Below are 23,898 nucleotides of genomic sequence, written 5' to 3' on the forward strand. Positions count from 1 at the left end.
CCTCACGAGGGTTTTTTGCCTTCCTCTGGATCAACACAGGTTGAATTTGATGGACACCTGTCATTTCCAACCTTATAAACTAATAATTGGCCTAATACCCCCAAATAAATTAGAATTGTCCCTTTTTCCCAGCTAAATAGGTATGGCCGCCATTCCCATTAGAGGATGTCATGATGCAATTATAAAGCCTCTGTGCGGCCAGGACAGTAGAAACCCCCCACAAGTGACCCCATTCTGGAAACTACACCCCATAAGGAATCTAACAAGGGGGGCAGCGGGGATATGGCCCCCTGGTGACGGCCACATTTGGGACGTGAAAATGAAAAAAATGGTATTTTTTATTTTCTCGGCACATGTTCTACGTAAGTGCCTGTCACCAGTGGGGTCCATATGCTCACTGCACCCCTTGTTAGATTCCTTATGGGGTGTAGTTTCCAGAATGGGGTCACTTGTCGGGGGTTTCTACTGTCCTGGCAGCATAGGAGCTTTGTAATTGCGACATGGCCTCCATCCTCCATTCCAGCCTCTAAATGGCGCTCTATCCCTTTGGTGGCTTGCCCTGTGCCCATATGGCAAATTATGCCCACATATGGGGTATTTTCGTAATCAGGGGAAACTACCCTACACGTTTTGTGTTAATTTTCTTTTTTAACCCCTTGTGGAAATGGAAAAAATCAAGGCTAGACCAACATTTAGTGTAATTTTTGTAAAATTTTTACTCTAAATCATTAATCTTGTCATGATTTTTTCATTTTCACAAGGGGCTAAAAGATAAAAAAAAAACACTAAATGTGTAGAGCAATTTCCCCTGAGTACGGAAATACCCCACTTGTGTACATAAAGCGCCATTCGGGTGCAGGGTAAGCCTCCGAAGGGAAGGAGCGCCATTTCGTTTTTGAAGGCTGGATTTGGATGGAATGGATTTCGAGGGGCCATGTTGCATTCAAAAGGCCTCTGTGTTGCCAAGACAGTTGAACCCCCCCACAAGTGACCCCATTATGGAAACTACACCCCTCAAGGAATGTAACAAGGGGTGTAGTGAGCATATGGACCCCACTGGTGACGGGCATAAATGTGGAACAATGTGGCGTGAAAATGAAATATTACATTTTTTACACTATAATGTTGGTTTAGCCTTGAATTTATCATTTTCACAAGGGGTTAAAAGAGAAAAAAACACACAATATGTGTAGAGCAATTTCCCCCGAGTCCGTAAATACCCCACATGTGGACATAAAGCGCCATGTGGGCGCAGGGCAAGCCTCCAAAGGGAAGGAGCGCCATTTGGATTTTGGAGGTTGGATTTGGCTAGAATGGATGATGAACGCCATGTCGCATTTACAGAGCCCTCGTGCTGCCAAAACACTGGAAACCCCCCACAAGTGACCCCATTCTGGGAACTGCACCCCTCATGGAATCTAACAAGGGGTGCAGTGAGGATATGGACCCCTTGATGACGGGCACATTTGTGCCATGAAAGTGAAAAAATGAAATTTTTTACTTTTACGTCACATTGTTCCACATTTGTGCCCGTCACCAGTGGGGTCCATATGCTCACTGTGCCCCTTGTTAGATTCCTTGAGGGGTGTAGTTTCCAGAATGGGGTCACTTGTGGGGGGTTTCCAGTGTCTTGGCAGCACAAGGGCTCTGTAAATGCGACATGGCCCTTGAAATCCTTTCCAGTGAAATTCAGCTTCCAAAAGCCAATTGGCGCTCCTTCCCTTTGGAGGCTCGTCCTGCGCCCCCTTGGCACTTTATCGCCACATGTGGGGTATTTCCGTACTCGGGAGAAACTGCGCTACACATTTTGTGTCTTTTTTTTCCTCTTATCCCTTTAAGAAAATGAAAAATTGAAGGCTAGAACAACGTTTTAGTGTAAAAAATACATTTTTCTTTTTTCACGCCATATTGTTCGGAAAATCTGTGAAGCACCTGTGGGGTCCAAATGCTCACCGCACCCCTTGTTACATTCCTTGAGGGGTGTAGTTTTCTAAATGGTGTCCCTTTAGGGGTGTTTTTTAGGTTTTGGCACCCCAGAGCCTCTGCCAACCTGAAGTGGTACAGTCAGAAATGACCAAATATAACGGAGGCGTTGAAATTCACTAGGCGCTCCTTTGTATCTGAGGCTTGTGGTTGCGTCAAATAGCGCAATAGGGCCACATATGGGGTATTTCTATAAACTGCAGAAACGGGGCAATAATTATTGGGGTGCATTTCTCTGGTAATAGGTTTATAATTATGAAAAATATTGGATTACAATAAAATCTCTGCACAGAAAATTAAAATTTTCAAATTTCTTACACACTTAGCTTTTATTTCTGTGACTCCCCTAAAGGGTTAAAACACTTTATGGATATGCTTTTGCAGAGTGTGGGGGGTGCAGTTTCTGAAATGGGGTGCTTTGTGGGGCTTTCTAACATACAGGCCCCTCAAATACACTTTAAACCTGAACAGGTCCCTAAAAATATCTGATTTTGAAATTTTACTGAAAATTTGGAAATTTGCTGCTAATGTTTTAAGCTTCCTATTGTCTAAAAAAAATTAAAGATCGTTTAATAAATGCCGCCAACATAAAGTAGACATGTTGCTAATGCTATTTAATATATAATTTATGTGGTATAACCACTTTCTGTATACGCAAAGAAGTTTCAAAGTTGGAAAAATGCAGTTTTTCACATTTTTTCACATTATTTGGGTTTTTTTCATAAAGATTTGTTATGATTATCGACTCCAATTTACCAGAAATGTAAAGTACAATATGTCACGAGAAAACAATCTCAGAATCAGCCGGATAGGTAAAAGCATCCCGAAGTTATTAATGAATAAAGTGACACTGGTCATATTCATAAAATTTGTCTCTGTCATTAAGGCCATTTCAGGCTCTGTCCTTAAGGGGTTAAGGGTCTACATTGAGTGTCCCCTACAAAATTTGAATATGCAAAGAAGGGGTCCGTAGAGCCTCAGTTACGAGTCTCAATACACGGGAATAGCCAGCTATCCTTTTTTTTTTTTTTTTTGCAGAAATCAATTGTCCAGGCGATTTTAGGAAACTTTGTAATTGGGTTTATTAGGCAAATATGCCGTTATCTGCATTCAAAAAGATTTTCCCCGGGTCCCCCCCCCTCTCCCTCCTCTCTCTCATCCACTGTTTATTATCAGGAAATCTCGACTCTTTTTACATCAGTCGGGCCCTGTCTGTTCTATGGAGAGGGGAGGGGGGGAGGAGGGAGATTAGTCGCCAGCAGAGAACAAAGGATTACACAGCGGGACCTGGGTGAAAGCCAGTATTCAGAGGTCGGAGAGGTCAGTGCTGACCTCAGAGGAGATAGCCCGGTAATGTAGCTGTAAATTAACTCTTTGTTGTCCTGTTTTGATGCCTCAACTCCCTCAACCCCTACCCTCTCAATAGAGAACCATGAAGACAAGGGGGAGAGCTTCAAACGGCTTTTTCATGATAAAAATGCATTTTTCGGCTAATAGACCCAATTACAAAGTTTCTTAAAATCTGAAAAAAAAATTTAAACGACAGTGACACTTTAAGGGGTTATCATATTGGAGACGGGCCCTTTCAGAATATCTAGCACCCCCAGCAGACAGCTGACTTTGCCAGGGGAAGCCACGGAAAGCCAGGCTTTCTTTAGCAGTTACTGTCCTTGTAGTGCAAGTCCACCAAAACATAAGCCGCTCTCTTTTCTGGGTTATAAAGGGTCTCCCATACAAAGGACCCCCGTCTCTGACATCGGTATACCCCACTAGGACATATTTACTGGGGTTGTCTTTATTAATCAACCACTTCAAAGAGGGCATCCCAGATTAGAAAAACATGGCCACTTTCTTCCAGAAACGACACCACTCTTGCCCTCAGTTTGTGTGTGGTAATGGAACAGAGTTGCACTATCACACACAACCTGAGGATAGGGGTGGTGCTGTTTTCTGGCACAAAAGGAATGCCTGGAACGGAAAACCCCTGAGGGATTCTGGGAATTGAGATCTACACTGATGACAAGGAAGGAAAAGCACTTGGATGCAGCTCCTTGTCTCTGCGTGTAGCCTAGAGGCCATACGTATTTCTGAGGAGCGTGTCCACATGCCTCAGGGGCACAGTTTCTGCCTCTTACTAGTAGGGTCTTGGCATTCAGACCCTCGCTGATATAAGCTTTTGGCATGGGAAATGTTTTATGTCATTATGGCCAAAATAGCTTTAGTCATCAAACAAAAAGTTAGACGTCAGTAGTTGAAGAACGTCTGGAATCTGTCCAGGAGAGACGTCTTTATGGATTGTTTTACTTGTGCTTACAGGGAATGCGGCAGCGGCAGGGATGACCTTTATTCTGTCTGAGCTATTTACAGTGAAAGGTGGTAAAGTTAGAAACATAAGAATAGACATTGATTCAGGTTACATGTCTTGTGGCACTTTCTTTATATCACATGTGTTTGTTCTAAATATCCTACAATAAGTAAGATTTATTCCTTCCCCTAAGTCAGGGATGGGGAACCTTCGGCTCTCCAGCTGTTGCAAAACTACAATTCCCGTCATGCCTGGACAGCCAATGCCAATTCTGTCTGGTTCCCCATCCTTGCCCTAAGGAGTCAGGGCCTTACTAAAGGGATCCTATCATCACTTTTATGCTGCTTAAACCACAATGGGTGGGATGGACAATCCCACAATGGTATAACAATCTTATTGTCCTACTGCAGGGGGGGAGGCTCCTGCTGCAGCCAGTCTGTATATTTTCAATATTTAAAATGTCACTGTCGTATTTTTTTTTTTTTTTTTTTTTTTTTTTTTGCAGAAGTTAATAGTCCAGCCGATTCTAAGAAACTTTGTAATTGGGTTTATTAGGCTCAGTTCCATTGAAGTAAATGAAGCTTAAAGGGGTTATCCAGCGCAACAAAAACATGGCCACTTTCCCCCTACTCTTGTCTCCAGTTTGGGTGGGGTTTTGAAACTCTGTTCCATTGAAGTAAATGGAGCTTAATTGCAAACCGCACCTGAACTGGAGACAACAGTAGGGGGAAAAGTGGCCATGTTTCTGTAGCCCTGGATAACCCATTAACTCTGAGTACAGACAGTGATAGACATGTTGGCTTTAGTGCTCTACTTTATCTATTATATGCTGTTCTGGCATCATAGGAAGTAGTATTCATGAGCTGCCGACTCTCCTTCAGATCTGATCCTGAGTTTCCATATGATGTGACTATCTCTAGTCTGTGTATTGCGTTGTCCCTGGCAGTGGTTAAAGAGTGATTCATATGCGTGGCTTTTTATTAGGTTATTGTTGTTCTGCTGTGTGTATAAGTATGTGTTTTACTGTACAGTCTATAGAGCTTATTAGGTATCAGCAGCCTGATGAATGCCTGCGGATTAACACACAGGCTTGTGGGGTTGTGCAACTTGTCTTTGACCGTCTTGCCAACGCACATGTTTGTCTCTTGATGGCTGCCATGTGATGGGGAAGGAGTGATCTCCTCTACACATGTATCTTGCTAACAACAGCAGATCTCCCGGGATTTGTACATTCCTTGCTGTCACATTGATGTCACATGAATGTGACGCTTTAATAGCAGAGATTCCGTGGTTTTAACATGAATGTCGCCCGAGAAAATTGGATGTAATGGCAAAATGTTTCCTTTTGAATGGTAAGATATTATGCTGGGCGTAAGTGATGCGTACTATTCCAGAGCTCATTCCAGCAGATCATCTGTTCCTTTTGTTATATGTGGAGGTAAGATGCCAATAAATCCTATTACACCGAGCGATTTTTAACGATTAACGATAAACTTTTGCAAGCGAGATTGCTTATCGTTAACCTGAAGTGGTTCACCATATTATGCTACGTTTACATGGAGCGATAATTCGCCCAATCGATCGTTTAACGATTTTGAAGCAAAGATTTGATTTTTATAACTATCAGCGTTTAGATGAATAAATCGTTTGAAAAATCGTTATTGCGATCGTTTTACATAGGGTAAATCGGTGAAAGACTGTTTACACAAGGCGATCTGCGAATTTTCAGCGAACGACTATTTAAGAACATGTTGAAAGATCGAAATGAACGATTTCTTGCTCGTCGTTTGTTTGCTGTGTTTACACGGTACGTTTATCGCTCAAATGCGATCGTTTATGCGAAAATTCGAACAGTAATCGTTCCATGTAAACGCAGCATAACAGAGCGATGGCCGTTGGTTACGATCGTTACTACAATTGTTACTATGATCGTTTATTCCTTCTGATCTCAGCATAATGCTGCGCTTACACGGAACGATGATCGTTCGAATTTTTGCTATAACGATTGCATTTGAGCGATAATCATTCCGTGTAAACACAGCAAACGATGAAGCGACGATCGAGAAATCACTTTGTGTAAACAGTCTTTCAAAGATTCACCCTATGTGAAAGATGCGCTTAAGCGATCTTAAAAAGGATCGCAATAACTATTTTTCTTGCGACTTTTCTAACTATTTCTCTAAACGCTGATCGTTAAAAAAACAATTCATTGCTTCAAAATCATTTAAACGATCGATTTGTGTAAACGCAGCATTACAATGAACAATGTGCAATTACACTGAGCGATTAGTGAACAAATGCGGAACTTGAGCGAACGAATGTGGAATTACAGCGAACGAGTAACGATAATTTTAGGTTCAGATCTAAATCAACGATCAACAACATACGAACGATTTTTCGATTGTTGCCTGCAGTTATACAGAACGATTTTCGTTTAAATAGGAGCGATATAATGATTTTTCGCACGATAATTGTCCCGTGTAATAGGGCCCTTAGGGCTGTATTACATGGGACTATTATCGTTAAAAAAATCGGTAGAGCGTTTGGATTTAAACGATAATCATTTCATGTAATAGCAGACAACGATTTAACGACCAATGAGAAATCAGTCGGTTGATAGAATTCGGACCTATTTTTATCGTTTGATCGTTCGCATATCGTTCGGTGTAATAAGTTATAGCTGAAACGTACGCAATAGCAACGTCAAAACGACCAAGAATGGTTATCGTTCCATGTAATTTTTTTTCTTTTTTTTATCGTTCCATGTAATTGGGCGAACGATCTCAAGTCGATTTAGAATGTTAATCGTTGGTGTAATAGTACCTTTACTCTGCATCATTTGCATAATACAGTGATCACCAACCTGGCTGTTACAAAACTACTAAGTCCCAGCATGCCCTGACAACGAAAGTTGAAGCTTGAGAACCGCAGGTTGGTGCAGTGCTTTGTGTATGCCCAGTACTCACGTGATAATTCCGTATATACTTCAGCAAAACACACAGCGGACTGTATGTGCTTATGTCAGATAGAAAGGCAAGGACCTAAATGACCTCTCCCTATGTCACTTTCTCTCCTACCGTGTGACCTTGTGTAGGAAATGCAAACATAAGCCGCCCAGAAGCGAGCATGAGTCTTGCAGATAAGCTGACACATCATGCATCTATTCATACGTTTTGCTTGTGTTTGCTTTTTTAACTCCTGCATGTAATGCTTTTAAGGTTTTCTTAGCGTTCATTCAGAAAATCTTTCATAAGACCATATGTGTACAGGCGAGGTGGTGAGTATATGATCACTGGGACCCCCAAGTTCTGAGCATCCGAGGCGGGACCCCGCTACGACCGCTGACAGGCTGAGCTGCCTTGAGACGTCACGTCTCAAGCAGCAGCTCAAACCAGGAAGTGGCTGCAGGACGGGAAAACGTGGCGGCGCTATCCGTAACCCGGCGCTGGAACCGGGGAGGTAAGTGAACGGCGCCCTCTATCCACCCCTTCCCCGGCCATACAATAAAAATAACCCCAGCCCGGAGTACCTCTTTAAAGGTAGAGTGGGCTATACCCATGAGTAGTGTTAAGCAGAGTTGCCGAACTATTTGGGTTCAGCAACGTTCTCCTAACCCGCACGCTCTGCATTTGACTCCAGATGTCTGGAAAAGTTAGATGCCTGGAGTCAAATACAGAGCGTTCGGGTTCTGAGAACATAGCTGAACAGTTTAACAACTCCACTCAATAGTTCCCAGGAGCTCATCGTGGCAGGTATATGCATTACAGTGTGCACACGCTCATAACTGAACTGCCCATCATCTGTTAGGGGAATAATTTACTTAAAGGGGTACTCCAGCGCTGATAATTAAAAAAACAAAAAAAACAAACAAACAATCAATCAAACATAGTTTTTCTGTCTCCGTTAGAATTTCCCGCTGTTTGCAGGTCCCTGAAACTCCAGTTGGTGGCTTCATTTTCTCTTTACTTCCTGGTTTAAGCTTTGCCATGATGCACTTTGCATTCTGTGATGTCTAACATACTCTGTAAAACTGTTAGATGGCTTACAGCTTGTTCAGCCAATCAGAGCTGAGTAACCTGAGTCATCTGACAAAGGGAGGCTGGCCTAAGAGGGCTTTGACCCGCCTCCTTCTTGATGATGTCATTGTCACAAAATGGCTGCCAGAGAGCAGCCTGGGGTCAACAGTCATTAGGTAAGAATGAGTTTACGTCACTTCCTGGTGAGGGGCTTAAGGGGGGAAAAGATAGGGAAGGGGGGCAGATAGGTGATTGAAGCATATTAAAGAGTTATATAACTTTGTATTGTGTTTCAATTACTGGGGAAAAGCTTTTCGCTGGAGTACCCCTTTAATATTTAAGTTCTGTAAGGCCTTGTATACACTGTGTTGTTGATGTCCATCAGAGGTATATACGTAACTTCTACATTCAATGGAGTCTGTGGTGGATGCCAGTGGGTGGTGCCTAAGGAGAAGAGCCCGCTTCCTGGACTCCTCCGAGGCAATTCTCAGTACATTTATACATTATTTGGTCACACAAGGTATGGTTGGCCTCCCCTCCCCGACCTCTGTATGGGGCAGTCAGCGGTTTTAATGGCTGAAAACTGCTGACAGTGCCCCTTTTAATCTTTTCCTCCTTGTTTTGTTCAGTTTGTCACTTTGCATACTTTCTGTACTTTGGTTGATCTGGTTGGTTTCCCCCCCTAAAGTCTTTGAGTATTATATCATCTCTGTTTCCACATAATGTCTTTTCATTAGATTCCAGTGTTTTCCCTTCTATGCCTCTTTACTGCGGCAGGCTTGTAATTATTGGCCAAGTCAGGCATGAGTCAGATGAGAAGTATGTCACAGTGTTTCCTCTGGAGCTGTCAGAATTCCTCTGCCCAAATAAGCTTCCCCCCTCTTATTTTAATTATTAATTTCATCATTTAGCAGGATTTCGAGGGGCCTTTGCTCCCACCAAGAATCTGATGTATACGTCTGAAAAGGTTAAAGGGTATTAAATAAAATTACTAGAAGTCCTTGATTTGTCCTCTTGTGTTAAGTATTAAGAGGATTGTCTGGAACCTGTGAAAAGGCTCTACTTCTCTTACCACATAAACTACGCCACTCTTGTCCATGGGTCATGTCTGGTATTGCAGCTCAGGTTCTTTCCTATGAATGCGCACAAGCTGCACTACCAAACATAGGCAGTTGACAAGAGGGGTGCAACAACCCATCCCTCTGATCCCGGACAACACCTGTAACTCTGTTTGGTGGTTTTGTATTTCTTCTGTCTCTGCATTTCAGGATTGACAACCAGTATGGTCGCCAGTTCTGCATCCTCTGGTGTTAGCATATTTTCTATTCTGAATATGTCTGATTCCTTCCGCTCCCTCTCTTTTTATGCTTCGATCACCATCCCCACAATGTGTCCACTCGCTGCACATTGTCGCTACGATACTGTGCAGCTTATTGGTTATTGCACGCATGTGTGGTTTCATCCATACATGATGATCAGGACTTATTATCCTTTATACCCCCCCCCCCCCCCCCCCCCCCCCTTACTACAATATCCAGCAGAACATGGCAAAGTTTTTTTTTTCAGTCATTGTATGCCTCAATATGTCACAGGCTCTGTTTGGCCTCTATTGTGCGTCTTCTTGTGTACATTATACAGCCATGTGTATGCTCTTTAATCAGGAGGAGGTAACATCCTGAGTATCTTGACATTTTCCCATTAAATTGATGCTCAGATGGGTGCTAAAGAAATATATACTCTCCTTCCTTGCCTCCCCTGTTGCTGCTCTTCAGTCCCTCTGCAACAGTGCTTATGGGTTTCTGTTTAGCGCTTTATGTCTGCTCAGCTAATCAGTTACTGATGTTTGACACTGCTCTGGCTGCTGATTGGCTGAGCAGGCAAGGCCGTGTGGTGACTCTGAATCCCAAAGTGCCACTGGAGCTTTGTGATAGAGGCGATGGTGGGGCAGCAAGATAGGCAAGTATAGGTTTATTTATCTTTTCCCAAGATTTGTGAGAAAAATCACCGGCACTACCCCCTAGTTGGCTTACGTTCAGTCAGTTAGACATTTAATATGAGCTATGCAGAGTTGCAACGGAGGTGATCCTCACAACAGAGTCTCTTGTCCAAACAGTCAAATAGATAGAAAGCTGAGGGCACTCACCAATTAGTTGCAAAATATTATATTCCAGAATGCAGTTAAAATCTCCATGATGCATATCACTCTTGAGCAGACGCCATAACACTTCACAGCATAGACGTCAACATGATGGCCATTTCACGCATATGCGCGCTTCATCTGATGAAGCACGCATGCGCGTGAAATGGCCATCATGTTGATGTCTATGCTGTAAAATCGTATGGCGTCTGCTCAAGAGTGATATGCATCATGGAGATTTTGACCGCATTGTGGAATAAAGTATTTTGCAACTAATTGGTGAGTGTCCTCAGCTTTCTATCTATTTGACTGTTTATTTCTCTTTTGTTTTTAGCACCTGCCTGGGCATCTTTAATTTATTTCATTGACCAGTCCACTGTCAAATAAGCAAAAAAAAAATCGCCAAAACACAGTTGAGTTCACGTGCAGCAGATTTGTTGTAGAAATTTCACTTCTGTTAATCTTAATATAAGTATTCAAGGTGAGTACGAGAGTTGCAGAAATTCCTACTGTGTGTGAACTCTTCCTTTAGAAAAAGGTTTGCCCAGAAACACCAAGTAAGCGTTGAGCAGCATGACTGGCAGATCTTGTGAAAGTTGTTTACTGTGCGTCTTTCCTTTCGGTGTAAGTTTCCCTCTAAGCCGCTGTAGACACCCGTGGAGTCTATTACCTCTTTTATAAAATTCCTTTAAAACCTCACTGGTACAGAGCCTGAAACCATAGGATCTCTCCAGAATCGCCCCCTTTTTCATCTTCCCTGACCGCATTGTGTAAAGCCCTTCCAACTTTTTCGTTTGTTTGTTTTTGTTGTGCCCTTCGGAAAACTTTATCCTCTGGGTCTAGGAAGGGGGTCGGATACTTCTTTCTATAGTATAGTTTATATGGCGTTTGTAACTTTTATAAAAGCCGACACGATTTTCTAAAGCCGAAGCTTGTGGCCATGTGCAGAAGGCAGAGTTATAAATACGGAGTTTGTGGAGGGGGAGAGAGAGGAACTTCCTGATGCACTACTCTAGTTTTCAGCCACAAGCACGTGGGAGCCGGGGGAGTGTTGGTCTGGTCTGTGGGAATGCGAGCTCTGCAAAGCCTGTAAACAGCCGATGAGTCACGGCATCGCTATGTCACACAGTGAGGAGGGCCTCCCTCAGTGTGGCTTCCTTCTGTGTAAGCCAGTGGGTGTACTCCTGCAATGTCTTTACAGGGAACAGGGCCTCCTCCAGCATATTTACACTTTAAGCGCCGCACTAGGTCACCATCGCTGTACCAGGTGAGAATGCCGAGTCCCGTAAGGCTGGGGTTGGATTATTTTGTCATTTTTAAGTGCAAGAAAAAGCATTTGGGGGAGGCATTGGTGTTACTATAAAAAAACTGATGCTCACATGTACAACCAGAAAATGTGTATTTTTGCTTTGCCATTGCAGTTTCTCTTTCAAAACTACAACTCCCATCATGCCTCCTGTCGGTGCACAATGGCAGTTGTAGTTTTGCAACAGCTGCTTTAAAGTCTGGGTCCTAGATAACTTAGATTGGGGTTACAAGGTGCATGACCTGGCCCCATGGATGTTCCTCTTTTTGTATAGGCAGCGACACATTGTACTCGTGACTACCCCAATCTTACTTTTTACACGACTTTGTGCTCACGATAGTAATTTAGACCGATCGATACAGTCGTTTTGTTGTTGGCAGAAGGGAGCACCTCACAAAGGAGGACGATGAGCCGTAGCTCCTGTTTGAAGCTCAGTTCGCAGGTGGCATTGTTGTGTTGCGAGCGCAGACAGATCACAGAGCGCCAAATTTGGAAAACAGTCATTAGAGCGTCGGTGCTCCGCCACATCCGACCGGCGTCCCGGCAAATCTTAGAGATTGTTTGGATGAAGTGTATCTTCCCTCGCATGATAATCTGCTTGTTGTTAGAAGAGAGCGCTGTTTGCTGTGATCTCGCTTGTGGCACTTTTTCTTTCATTACGAGAGATCGCCGGGCGGCCAACTGCGAGCGTCCTGTGTAGTTAGTAATGACTTTCTTCATCTTATTATTTATTTTTTATGGTTTCTTTGATGAATTTCTAATGCCTAGCATTGCAAAGTGAAGTAAACAAGCTGTATCCTTGGCCGGGATAATCCTTCTTTTTTTTTCTTTTTTTTTCATTGCTTTAACTAGTTGGGGGGGGGAAGAAAATTTAACAACCATGTTGGGGGCAAAAGAGCTTTTTTTTTTTTTTCTTCTTGTAGTTTTTGAGCCATCGCCGTCCCCTCCTGACCCTCTGCCATCTAATTCCCACATCACAAGCGCCCGGGACGCGTCCTTTCATCTTTGGAGTGGCTCTCTTCTTCCCAACGCTCCCTCCTCCGCGCCATCAATGAGATTGTTTGCTCTTTTTCTTCTGCCTTCTTTGTTGGACTTGCCCTCCAGTCATCTGCACACTTGGACCCTTTTTTTTTTTTTCTTCCTCTTCTTCTTCGTCGTCGTCTTTTGTCTCCATGGTTACAGTCTCCAAGTTGGCTGGTTTTTGATGGTTTCCATGACAACCATCCTTGGGAAATCTGTAGTGTCTAAGCTACATTTTTTTCTTTTCATCAATGATTTAAATGCCGGGGTTTGTAATAAGCCGTGTGTGATTTTTGTCATATTGTTGGGGGGGGGGCATGAATCCGGTTCCGGTGCCGTTCGTGTGATTGCCAGGAGGGAGGTTCCCAACCTCTGATACTGCAACTCCGTGCTCTCGCCGAACGGCATCTGTGCCGAGCAGCTGCAGGTTGTGATCCCAGAAACGCTTACTGGTCAGGGTCACTTCATCTCTATCTGCCATTTACGGTTGACTTTAGGTTGACTGCCATTTGCCAAAACTTACTTTAGGTGATCGGTTTTATTGTATATCTCCATGGTAAGTCCAATTGTAAAGGATCTGGGTTTTTTTTTGTTTTTTTCTTTTGCTATATATGGAAAATGACATCATGATTGAAGAGCATAATGGTAATTGTAACTATTCTGTGTTTTTCGTTGCAGTTGCTTTTTCTGCACCGTTCTGTCCTGGTGATTGTTTACAGGTTATGACGACTAATCTTAAACCAAACAAGGCATTAAAGGTAAGAAACGCCGTGTTTTCTTAAATTTGTGAACTAAATGTGCATTAAAGGCGCAACTATCAGCACCGCAACCCTGGTGGACCTTCTGCGGCCATCTTGGAATAGATGCATCAGTGTAGTTTTTAGGGTGGTCTATATTTACAGCTGGATATCTATCCAGGTGGAATTAAAAAAAAAATCACACATGTTTCACCAGTGTTCTAAACATCTCAACCTTTTGATGGATTTACCCTGTTTTGCCACTTGTGAAAAAGTGAGGCATAAGAGAAGCGTAGCCTATCATTGATGCCAGAAAACTGGTGTAAATCATAGCTGAAATCTTTGCCAGCTCAGAGCTGGTGTAGATTTCACTGTGTGGCGCACGGCCTACTACTGCACGGTGGCAGGCTTATTAAAGGGGTTATCCAGTGCTACAAAAACATGGCCACTTTCAGAGACAATACTACTCTTCTCTCCAGTTCAGGTGCGGTTTGCAATTAAGCTTCATTCACTTCAATGGAACTGAGCGAAAAAAAACCAACCAAGCTGGAGGTCAGGGTCAGCGCCTATTAAGTAAACTCCTGTTGTTTTTCAGCTGATTTATCAATCTAAGAATCTAATTGCTGATATCTCTCTAGAGCTCATGGGACACTAAGTGAGTCAACTGGGGGCAGAATGGTACACTAGGGGTGGTAGCCCTGCCCACAGTGCACCAAACGCCTAATTAAAATGCTAATAGCATAGAATCAGCACAGAGGATGAAGGTTAAAAAAAAACTTGCCTTCATCCTCGGCGCCCTGTGCAGATTACATTTTTCTAACCTGCTGATTTCAAAATTTGAAAACATTCCGTGCTGATCGGATAAGAGATGCAAACAGGGCCATCCTTCTGTCTACTTTGCCTTCAATATGCTGTTCGCTGTGTGTTAGGCTCAGTCTCTCGCTAGTAACAGGTAGATCAGGACAGAACACAGGAATTGTGGCAGGGCTTGCTATGAGCTTTGTGCTCTAGAGAGCCAGGGCAGTGGTCCTGCAAGCTAAGCCAGTCTGCCTGCTCAACATGGCCCACACTGTTCCTGAAAGGTAAATCAAGACTTCCCTCATTTTTTTTATTGATCATAAAGCTCAAGGCAGCTATTCCTTGTGATAACACCAGCTATCTTCTTACTGTATGTACACAGTGCTACAAGTGTGCTCTCCCCCTTTCTTTGAGCTTATCTTCATCACCAACAGTTCACTACTTAGTGTAACCCCTTCCTTGCTGTGATGCTGCTGTTTCATTCATGTCTGTGCACTAGTACATTGGAAAGCCAGTGCATCAATAACCCCTTCTGCTTCCAGGTGCCGTCTATAGTAGCATGCTGTGTGATTCATCAGATCAGCACAGTACAGCTTGTTCAGTGCACTTTCACCAGCACTATGTCAAAGCATAGCAGAGAGGAGTATGACCAGAGAAGTAAGGGAAAAGAATCTGTAATAATGGCAAACGGCCCAGTCACTCACAGAAATCGGCAATATGCAAGTGTTCTCTAAAGTGAAGCTATTCTTAGAATTTGGCGCTCACTTCTCACACAAGTGTTCAGTTCTGGATCCAGTTTGAGTATAACGGGAAATTCCAGAGTTAAGTGGGATTTTTTTTTTAATAAAATTTTATGTATTACCTTGTCAGCTAAGGTTGGGGGCTATAGAGAGTCCGGTTATAATATGTCATTTTCAGTTCATATTTTGTTTCCCTTGATATGAAAACAGCCTAAACTGTACATGCCCTTCATGCCGATACACACAACCTATGCTGCGAACCTCTCCTGAACCTTGCCTTTTACATGTCGCTCTTGGAGTAATCCGCATTGTTAATCATTACGGACGTCCCGTCTCACTGCATATTTTTTGGTCTGATTCATTAACGTCTTTAGTATTAAAAGGGAAATTCTTTTTAATATTTCCCCTTGTGATATTTGCTGAGGATTTGCTTCTTAGTCCCCCCTGCCATCATCTCTGAGGGAGTGCTGTTTCTGGTACTGCAGATTATTGACTTATACCCCAGACTCAACTAATGGGGCACAACGTATTTACTTTATAGCCACCTTAGCTTGTAAAAGCTCTGTACATTCTCTAGAGCTCTTATGCAGAGTGTTTCCATGGTTACAGACTACAAACAAACACAGTGTAGTCTGATCCTGCATCTGTTAGAGAAGTAAGAAGTAGAAGACAGATGTCGTCGATATGACTGCAGGGTTTCTTTGTAGCCTGTTACCATGGAAACTTTTTGCTTAGAAGCGGTAGACTTAAAAGCATTTCAACATTTTATTTTAAGTATTTGCAAAGTTTTTTTTTATCGCATACATTGCTGCAATAAAAGAAAAACTGGTTGCAAAGAGATACTTATTCTTCAGAGAGTCACTGTCATTTTGACAGGTCATTGGGCATGTCAGAAGTTATTTGAGGTGGTGGGTCTTGCTGCTGTGATCAGGAGATATAGCCGGGGAGTGAGCGCGGCAACAACGCACTCCACTCCCCAGCTATATCTCCTAATTCCGACAATGTAAGTCTATGAGACTACGTGTTCTGAATCGGTGAGCGGACAGGGACTGGATTGCACTGCTGCCTTGCTCTCTCTCCCCGGCTATATCTCCTGATCACAGCAGGTCTCAGCAGTAAGAGCGGGTGCCATCAATAATTTTTGACATGTCTGATAACATGTCAAAAGATATATTTTACGAGAGTGGCTCTTTAAGCAATGATCTGTTGTCCTGGTCGAGTGCTCAGTATGCAGTTGTAGCTCTCCATGCCCATTCCATCTCCATGATATTCCAGGAGAGTGTGCTGTGACAACCTCATGAAGTGTGTGACATGATCTCATGTGTTCTGCAGGCCAGTGTAGTAATTTATCCCATTTTCTTTCAGGTAAAGAAGGAGGCGGGAGAGAACGCCCCAGTATTAAGCGACGATGAGCTCGTGTCAATGTCTGTGCGGGAGCTAAACCAGCACCTCCGAGGTCTCTCAAAAGAGGATATTATTCGCCTAAAGCAGCGTAGGCGTACATTGAAGAACCGCGGCTACGCTGCCAGCTGCCGAGTAAAGCGCGTCACACAAAAAGAGGAGCTAGAGAGACAGCGCGTGGAGTTGCAGCAAGAAGTGGATAAGCTGGCGCGAGAGAACTCCAGCATGAAGCTTGAGTTGGATGCTCTACGGTCCAAGTACGAAGCCCTCCAAACCTTCGCCCGCACAGTCGCCAGGGGCCCTATCACCCCGACCAAGGTTGCCACCACCAGTGTCATCACCATTGTGAAGTCTGCTGACTTATCATCGGCGTCCATACCATTCTCTGCAGCATCCTAGTATCTAGAAAAGAGAAAGCGGAGAGAGAACTAGCTGCCTGTTCTAAGAGGGACATTATGGGATTCACTTAATATTGTTTCTCAGTTCCTTTCCTGCCTATTGAGATGTTAGGCATTGCCTTTTATTCCATAGCCCACCCCGACATGACGCATAGAGGTTACACACAGGTTCAGAACACTATGGCCTTGTTGTAATTGTACCAGGGAATATGTCTCGTTGCGTTGGATGAGGTAATTCTTCTTATTTTATTATTCGCTAGGATTTTATATTAAGTTATGGATCTCCTCGGACCCTTCACAAACCATCACTTTAAGAAAGTGACAGAGGCTTAACCTGCATCTTATTTATTTCATTTTCTTTTTTTTATTAAACTAGACGTCTGCTTCATTTTCTGTGTGACGGGAAATGACAGCGGAATAAGGATATGTAATAATTTATGTGTCGTCGCCAATGTCCCGTCCTTGTGAGGATTGTGGTCCGCACCTGTGGAGTTGTTTGGTTGAGAGGTGTTTGTTGCATGTTGTTCTCTGGTTGGATTTTTTTTTTTTTTTTAACATGGCCTTTGTAACGAAACTCAGGATTTCCTTAAAATATTTCAGTGTACTGAGGTGACATCCATGTCCTATAGTAGTAGTGCCCATCATCATAGATGTGATAACACCAGACTGATCTAGAGGGCAACTTTTCTATTCAGTTGTGTGTATTTTTTTTTCTGTTCATCCGGATGGGAGTCAACCTTCCAGTAGAGCTCTGATCTGCCTGTATAAATGTGTAGAATTCCTAGTGGCCCGTTGTACTGTAATGGCTGGCAGATCAATTCACCCATTTCCAGTCAATGGAAATTGGAAACATCTGAGTTGTTTGTGGTTGTTGGCTTAAAGGAACAGTCCAGGTAAAACTAAAGCCGGTCATACACATACGATGGCATTCGGTCAAACGTGTATTTGGCCAATAGCCATCTCTGCCAATTCTCCCTATACACATACATATGTCCTGAATGGAGAGAGGTCAGATACCTCTTATCTTCCTAAAAGCATAAGGACCAGGCAGTTGAAATTGAGCATGCCTGGTCCTTTACAGGGAGAGTTGGGAGGCCACACAAGACAGTTGTGCGTCCCCACCAGAATTGGCGGTTTGGGCTGGTACACGTGTAATATGTATAACCAGCTTAATAGACTGTGTTATGCCGGATACGTGGCCTGAGGAGGCACGGTATAATTTAGTGTCTTGCTTTACCCTTCAGGCCCTGCACCAAGCATAACACAATAGGTCTACTTTCCCAGAGTGTTCCTCTAACAGTGGTGATGTTGCAGTGGTTGGAAGTTACAGCTGGTAATGGCATTGTGCTAAGAAGGTGTTATAGAGTGTTATTGGACAAGGTTACCCGATGGGGTAAAGACTGCATTTAGAGGGAGACGTATCGATGGACCTGGTAAGTGTTATGTATACGATAAGCTGATGTTATACCTTTTTGAAAGACCTCTGTATTGTGACGTGGGTTATTTTTTTAAAACTTTATTTTACACTTAACACATGTATCGTATGGTATTAGAGTGCTACCATAATCCTTTGTGCTTACCCTGAAAGTATTGGACAAAGTTACTGACAAATCTTCTCGACCATTTTATCGATGAGGCTATCACGAAATAAAAGATTTTAGTGTTTTTTTTTTTTGTTTGGCACTTAGTAGGTGTTTTGTAGGAAACTTTAATTTATGTACCTGGCTTGAATTGACCACTGCTGCATCGGCAGGGATGGGACTGGATGGTATTTTTATAAAGTGAATCAGTCACACATTGGTAATAGATTATAGACCGGACACGTATATGGAATGTAATTGGCGGTATATTGGACTCTACCTTTTTGTCCTTTTAATTTTATTAGGCAGAATTGGTCATCGGCAAGTTTTTGGAAATAGTTACCCTATGCCCAGTGCAGAGGATAAGCGACATCGCTCAGCGATGAATAAAAAATTCCAAAAACATCTGCTGGCCGATGTGGAATTGTTGTTGTGATGTTCTTACAAGGAGGTAAAGGGCTCGCTGTCTGTGACCAAAGAGGATTTTATTTCTCAAATGGGTGAGGGGTTAATGGACGTAGGTTTGTATAGGAGACGACTGAAGGATAGGTCCGGGGGGATCCGTGGTTTTGTGAGTAAGATTGCATAGGTGCATTTTATGTTATATGTTGTATTGTAAGTTGCCATCAGATCCACTTCAGAACTTGATCCTGTTCACTTTGCTGCTCATTTACTATTCATTCAACTCCTGTGAAGTTTTTGTATCGTGCTTTGCAGGTACGCCGGCCAAAAAACTTTCTTTTTCACTTTTCATCTTGTTGCGATTACAATGACTAGATTCATAGCTGCTATTTTTTTTTTTTTGTACGAAATATGTGAAATGGGCTATTACATAGTATATTCCTTGCCTTCACTATTACAGTATGGCGTCTATTTATTGCAGCAGCCACGGGCTGTTATCTGAGTGACACATTATTTCCTACAAGCCGTGTCACCCTCCTCCTGACTAGACGTGTCATCTGGAAGGTGAAAACTAATCTCCACCCATGGTGGAAGGATTTGTGAGATAACACAGGCCAGCGATGACACAGTATGAGTAATATGTGGCCGCTTCATAATTCAGCGAAAACTTTTTTTTTTTTCATGCGACCACCCAAAATTTGCATTGAAATGCCGGCTTCTTAAAGGAAAAAGAGAAGAGGTTGTGTTTAAAGAGGTTTTCTTTCTGACGTAACACTATGGGGGAGATTTATCAAAGGGTGTCAAATTTAGACTGGTGCAAACTGCCCACAGCAACCAATCACAGCTCCTCTTTCCTTTCAGCAGAGCCTAAAGCTGAGCTGTGATTGGTTGCTGTGGGCAGTTTGCACCAGTCTAAATTTTACACCCTTTGATAAATCTCCCCCAATGTGATAGCCGGACGTTTCCATTTATTGTTATCTCTATTCACGTGTCGCAGTCAATGTCTGATGTTTTTTTTTTCTGCCACATATCATAGTTGCCATGGTATGGACGCCTTACTATGCAATTCATGAATGCGGCCAAACCTGTTAAAGGGTTTATCACAAGATTTTAACTTAGGGGGGTAGATACGACTACAGGGACTCCAGCTGCAAGAATGGTGGTCTGGGGTGCTCTACTCTATCTTCAGATCCCATAGAGAGTGAATGAAGCAGCAGCTGGGTATGCTTACTACTGCTACATTCACTTAGGAGATCCCTGATCTCATGATCGGTTCCTTTAAATCTTGGGATAACCCCTTTTAAACTTTTTTTTTTTTTTTTTTTAAAGCTTCAAGAACACTTGTTTTTTTGAAGGTGTCCGAGTGATATCCATTACCTATACAGGCAAATTCCCTGCGTCATACGACAAGGCTTGTAGTTTCCGAATCGGACGATGGGGTTTCAAAGACAGTAAGTTATGTTATGCTTATAACAAATCCTACATTCACATGTCTGCCAAGTCCCATGCGTTCAGGAACACGCGTATGTAGCCGAGCATGTCCACCCTAGTGGTGGGGTATATGACCACACAAGGTCCTCACATAGGCGTAATAGTGATATATTACAGAAAGGAACATAGATATGGCAGCCGCTTGCTGCACCGAGGAGGTTTTCTATTATGTTTTCAGATTTTATCTATTTATTTTGACGTGTGCCAAATTTATTTTTTGGCTACGAAGTTGCTAGCCCGAAAAAAATAAAAAAGTGACTCCTCTCCTCCTGTCCTATAGGAGGCGGATAAGCTAAATGAGAAAAGGGAGAACAGGGACCTGGGCGTCATTATGCTGTTGATACCATGAAAATGGTAGGTAATCCATATTGGATATCCATAAGGAACATATGGAAATATTTAAAGAGATTAAAAAAAAAAAGTTTTATCATAAAGATTTTTTTTTTTCTAAATGCAGAAAAAAAATTCTAATTTTTTTTTGTTCACGTTTAATAATGCAGTTCTTTATTGGAAGACGATGCAAACATATGGGTTACTGTGAAAATAATATTTTAAGGTAAGAGAAAAAACAAAAAAATAATAATCCTCCCTCTCGATCTCTATCAGCCAGCCAGAATTGACGTCAAGATGACAAAAATTATAAAATAAAAATTGTAACCCTTTGCATCCTACAATAGCCTAAAAGTGAACACTGGTGTTAGGCTCTTGTGGTGCACAAGGGGTTAATCCTCCTGATTTTTTTTTTTTTATTTATTTTTTTTCCTCCTTTCTTTCTTTCTGCACAGCCGTCTTTTATCTATGGGTTAATGTTTTATATGTGATTCTGTTTGACATATTTTATTTTTATTTTTCTTGTGTGTGTTCTTAATAGAATTCTTCCCATGTCCCCCCCCCCCCCCCTCATACACTCCTGTCGTCCAGGAAACAATGGTGTTCTTTCCATGAACTTATTGCAGAGTTTGGACCCCCTTCCCAAATTCAAGTTTGTGTTTTTATATCTAAATTATTAATACCGTCTCATAACAAACTTACATCTGTATGAACACGTAGCTCCTGCTATTGAGCTGCTAGTTCAGGTTTAGAAAGGGCTTGTCCAGAATTGAAAAACAGGACTGTTTTGTTACATAAACAGCGCCACCCCTGTCCATAGGTTGTGTGCGGTATTGCAGCACAGTTCACTTTAATAGAAGCAACGCATGGACAGGCATGGTGCGTTTTGTGAGGGAATGCTGCCATGTTCTTTTAAATATTGTACAAGCCCAGTTGTTGGACACTTGGGTCAACCTCCTTGAATATTGATCATTGTTAATACCAGCTACTCAAAAAAGTTGGTTGACTGCAAATCTTTTATACTAGCTCTGAATTATAAAGTGCAATGACATCCATAACTGCCCTAAAGATCCAACTGGGAGAAGAAGAGAGTCCAGCACCTTGTACACCACAATCCCTGGCTCTTAGGACCCAGGGGCTGCTAGTCAGTGTCATGTGACTACCGCTGACTCTCCTGAATGGTTGGAAAGGCTCACAGAGGGGGAGGAGTTTGTATGACCAGCTATTTGTTAACCCCTGGTGTGCATTTTGTGGGGCCGTTTAGTGAGCAGGCTTGTGCACTAGTTTAGCTTCCCTGGAACGTCCCACTGATGTCCTACGAGAAGGAATTGCACTTGCAGTATTAACCTACATCCATGGTTGCCTTACTATTCATGTACTTTACTCACCCGTTTCATGTACTTTACTCACCCGTTTTATTAAGTTTAACTTGGTGAATGACTATAGCGATGCCGACTGTTAGGGGTGCATTAGAAGAAGACTTACCGACCTCCTCAACAACCCGAATTTATTACCCTCCGTATTTCCAGACTCTGCTGTCTCATGTAGTCCGTATATATGCTGCTGTCGAGCACCTTGAAGACCGAGGGCCACACTTCTCTTCGCCGTCCCCTGTTAATCTCAATGGTCCAGGGGGCAACATGCTGCATCTTCTTCCAGATTTAAGTTCAGATGTCGTCACGTGATTATATCTACTTGTTCTCATCATGGCCACTATAGGTCGTCGCAGTGTATACCTTCCATACGCACTGTGTTCGCACCGTACCAGTTAGTTAGCTTTGGTGTTTCCTTCTAGTATGTGTATTTCAATGAAAGATTGTCAAAACTGAAAAAAAAAAACAATCCTCTCCATGAGTCGCAAAGTCACTAAACAGCTGGTACTCTGTATAATGTCATGGACTCATATATATCCCCCCACCCCTCCAACTATTAAATGGTGCATTTGCCTTAATCTCCAAGCATCTATTTAAACCAACATAACCCAATCGCTGTTTCAGTCAGTGTAGTAGCTGTTACCAGTCAAAGCTAAGACGCCGCTGTGAGTGGTTTTTTTTTTTTTTTTTTTTAATGGGGTTTATCTGGTTACGTGAACAGAGACGTCTCTATATGGCGCGGCGTCTCCATAATCGGAAAAAAAAAAATGCCACTATGTGTATTGCACCTGTCTGTGCTGCGTGTCTGTGATTCAGTAACATGCTCACAAGTCATGACCAGAGAACTCGATGTGTAGAACATAACAGAAATTTTTGAATTTTTTTTTTTTTTAAATAGAGAGAAAAAAAATTATTCCCTGAACAAATGTTATAAAGTATGTACTTTTTTGAAGTGAACAGTGATTGTATGGTGAAAGAGCATTTACAATGTTATATTGCACATGTTTGTAAGAGTGAAAGCACCCGTCTTATCGCTTCCCTCACCCTTCACGACAATGTAAGAAAAAAAAAAAAAGTTATCCTCCATTTTTATATCCGGAGCTGTAAACTTCTGGAACCTCAGCTGGATGTAAGCGTAATTTCACAGTCCATTATTATACCCATACCTCTTATATATTTTTATTTTTATGCTGTTTTCGAAATGTGATTTTATTTCTTTTATCTTTCATATCTTTTCTTTTGTTTGTTTGTCCGTTGTTTTTTATAATATTCTGCGTCTTTAAGTTAAAGACACAACCACAAGGGCAGTCAAATTTCTTTCCCGTCAATAAGAATAGAGATCATTTGTAGAGTTCATCGCCTCCTGATTCGTCTCTGTGGTTTTATTCAGTAGGCCTAATTTCAATATTTATTTTTATTTTATTATTTTTTTTCCTGTGCTGCTTTTTTTATACATATTATAAATATAAAAAAAATTAAAAAATAAATTATTGGGATATATCCAAGTAATTGTGGATTTATGTTTGTATGTCAAGACCGTAATCCTGTGTACTGTACGTGTGCACCAATTTCTCCTTATCTGACAGCCACAAAGTAATTTATTGCTGTATATAATACTGCTGTGACTGGTTTTGTACCTTTCCAATAAAGAGTTCTCATTGAAAGATCTGTGAATCTATCTGAGTTGCTTAAAAAAAAAAAATCTTATAGGGTACTTATTTTGCTAGTGCTGGAAGAGCCATAGACTTGCATTGTAATAGACTTGCAATGCAGGCTATGGTGCCACCAGCAGTTCTTTGTACCACTGGTTTAAGGAGCTGACTGAACCTGCCGGGTTTTGAAAGGATATCCTGCCACACAAGCGAAGTGATGGGTGTGGTT

General features: G+C 42.3%; 1 protein-coding gene across 5 annotated transcripts in view; it reads left to right on the forward strand.

Annotated features, from left to right (window-relative positions):
- Positions 1-23,681, forward strand: part of MAFK (MAF bZIP transcription factor K) — a 32,764-nt gene extending 9,083 nt beyond the window's left edge. Inside the window, exons 2-6 of one of the 5 annotated variants that reach the window (XR_011364592.1) lie at positions 13,446-13,525; positions 16,408-16,700; positions 20,153-20,274; positions 20,595-20,668; positions 20,815-23,681. Coding sequence is in view for 3 of the 5 variants with exons in the window: in XM_069983916.1 (XP_069840017.1) it covers positions 13,490-13,525; positions 16,408-16,700; positions 20,153-20,354 (531 nt within the window). In the remaining 2 variants the exon portion in view is untranslated. Of the gene's footprint in view, positions 1-13,445; positions 13,526-16,407; positions 19,635-20,152 lie in introns of those variants that run through there. The other 4 variants (XR_011364591.1, XM_069983918.1, XM_069983916.1 and 1 more) reach the window with 4 other exon arrangements.
- Positions 23,682-23,898: the final 217 nt, after the last annotated feature.

The sequence above is a fragment of the Dendropsophus ebraccatus genome, chromosome 9 (assembly GCF_027789765.1).
Source record: "Dendropsophus ebraccatus isolate aDenEbr1 chromosome 9, aDenEbr1.pat, whole genome shotgun sequence".
Classification (NCBI taxonomy): domain Eukaryota; kingdom Metazoa; phylum Chordata; class Amphibia; order Anura; family Hylidae; genus Dendropsophus; species Dendropsophus ebraccatus.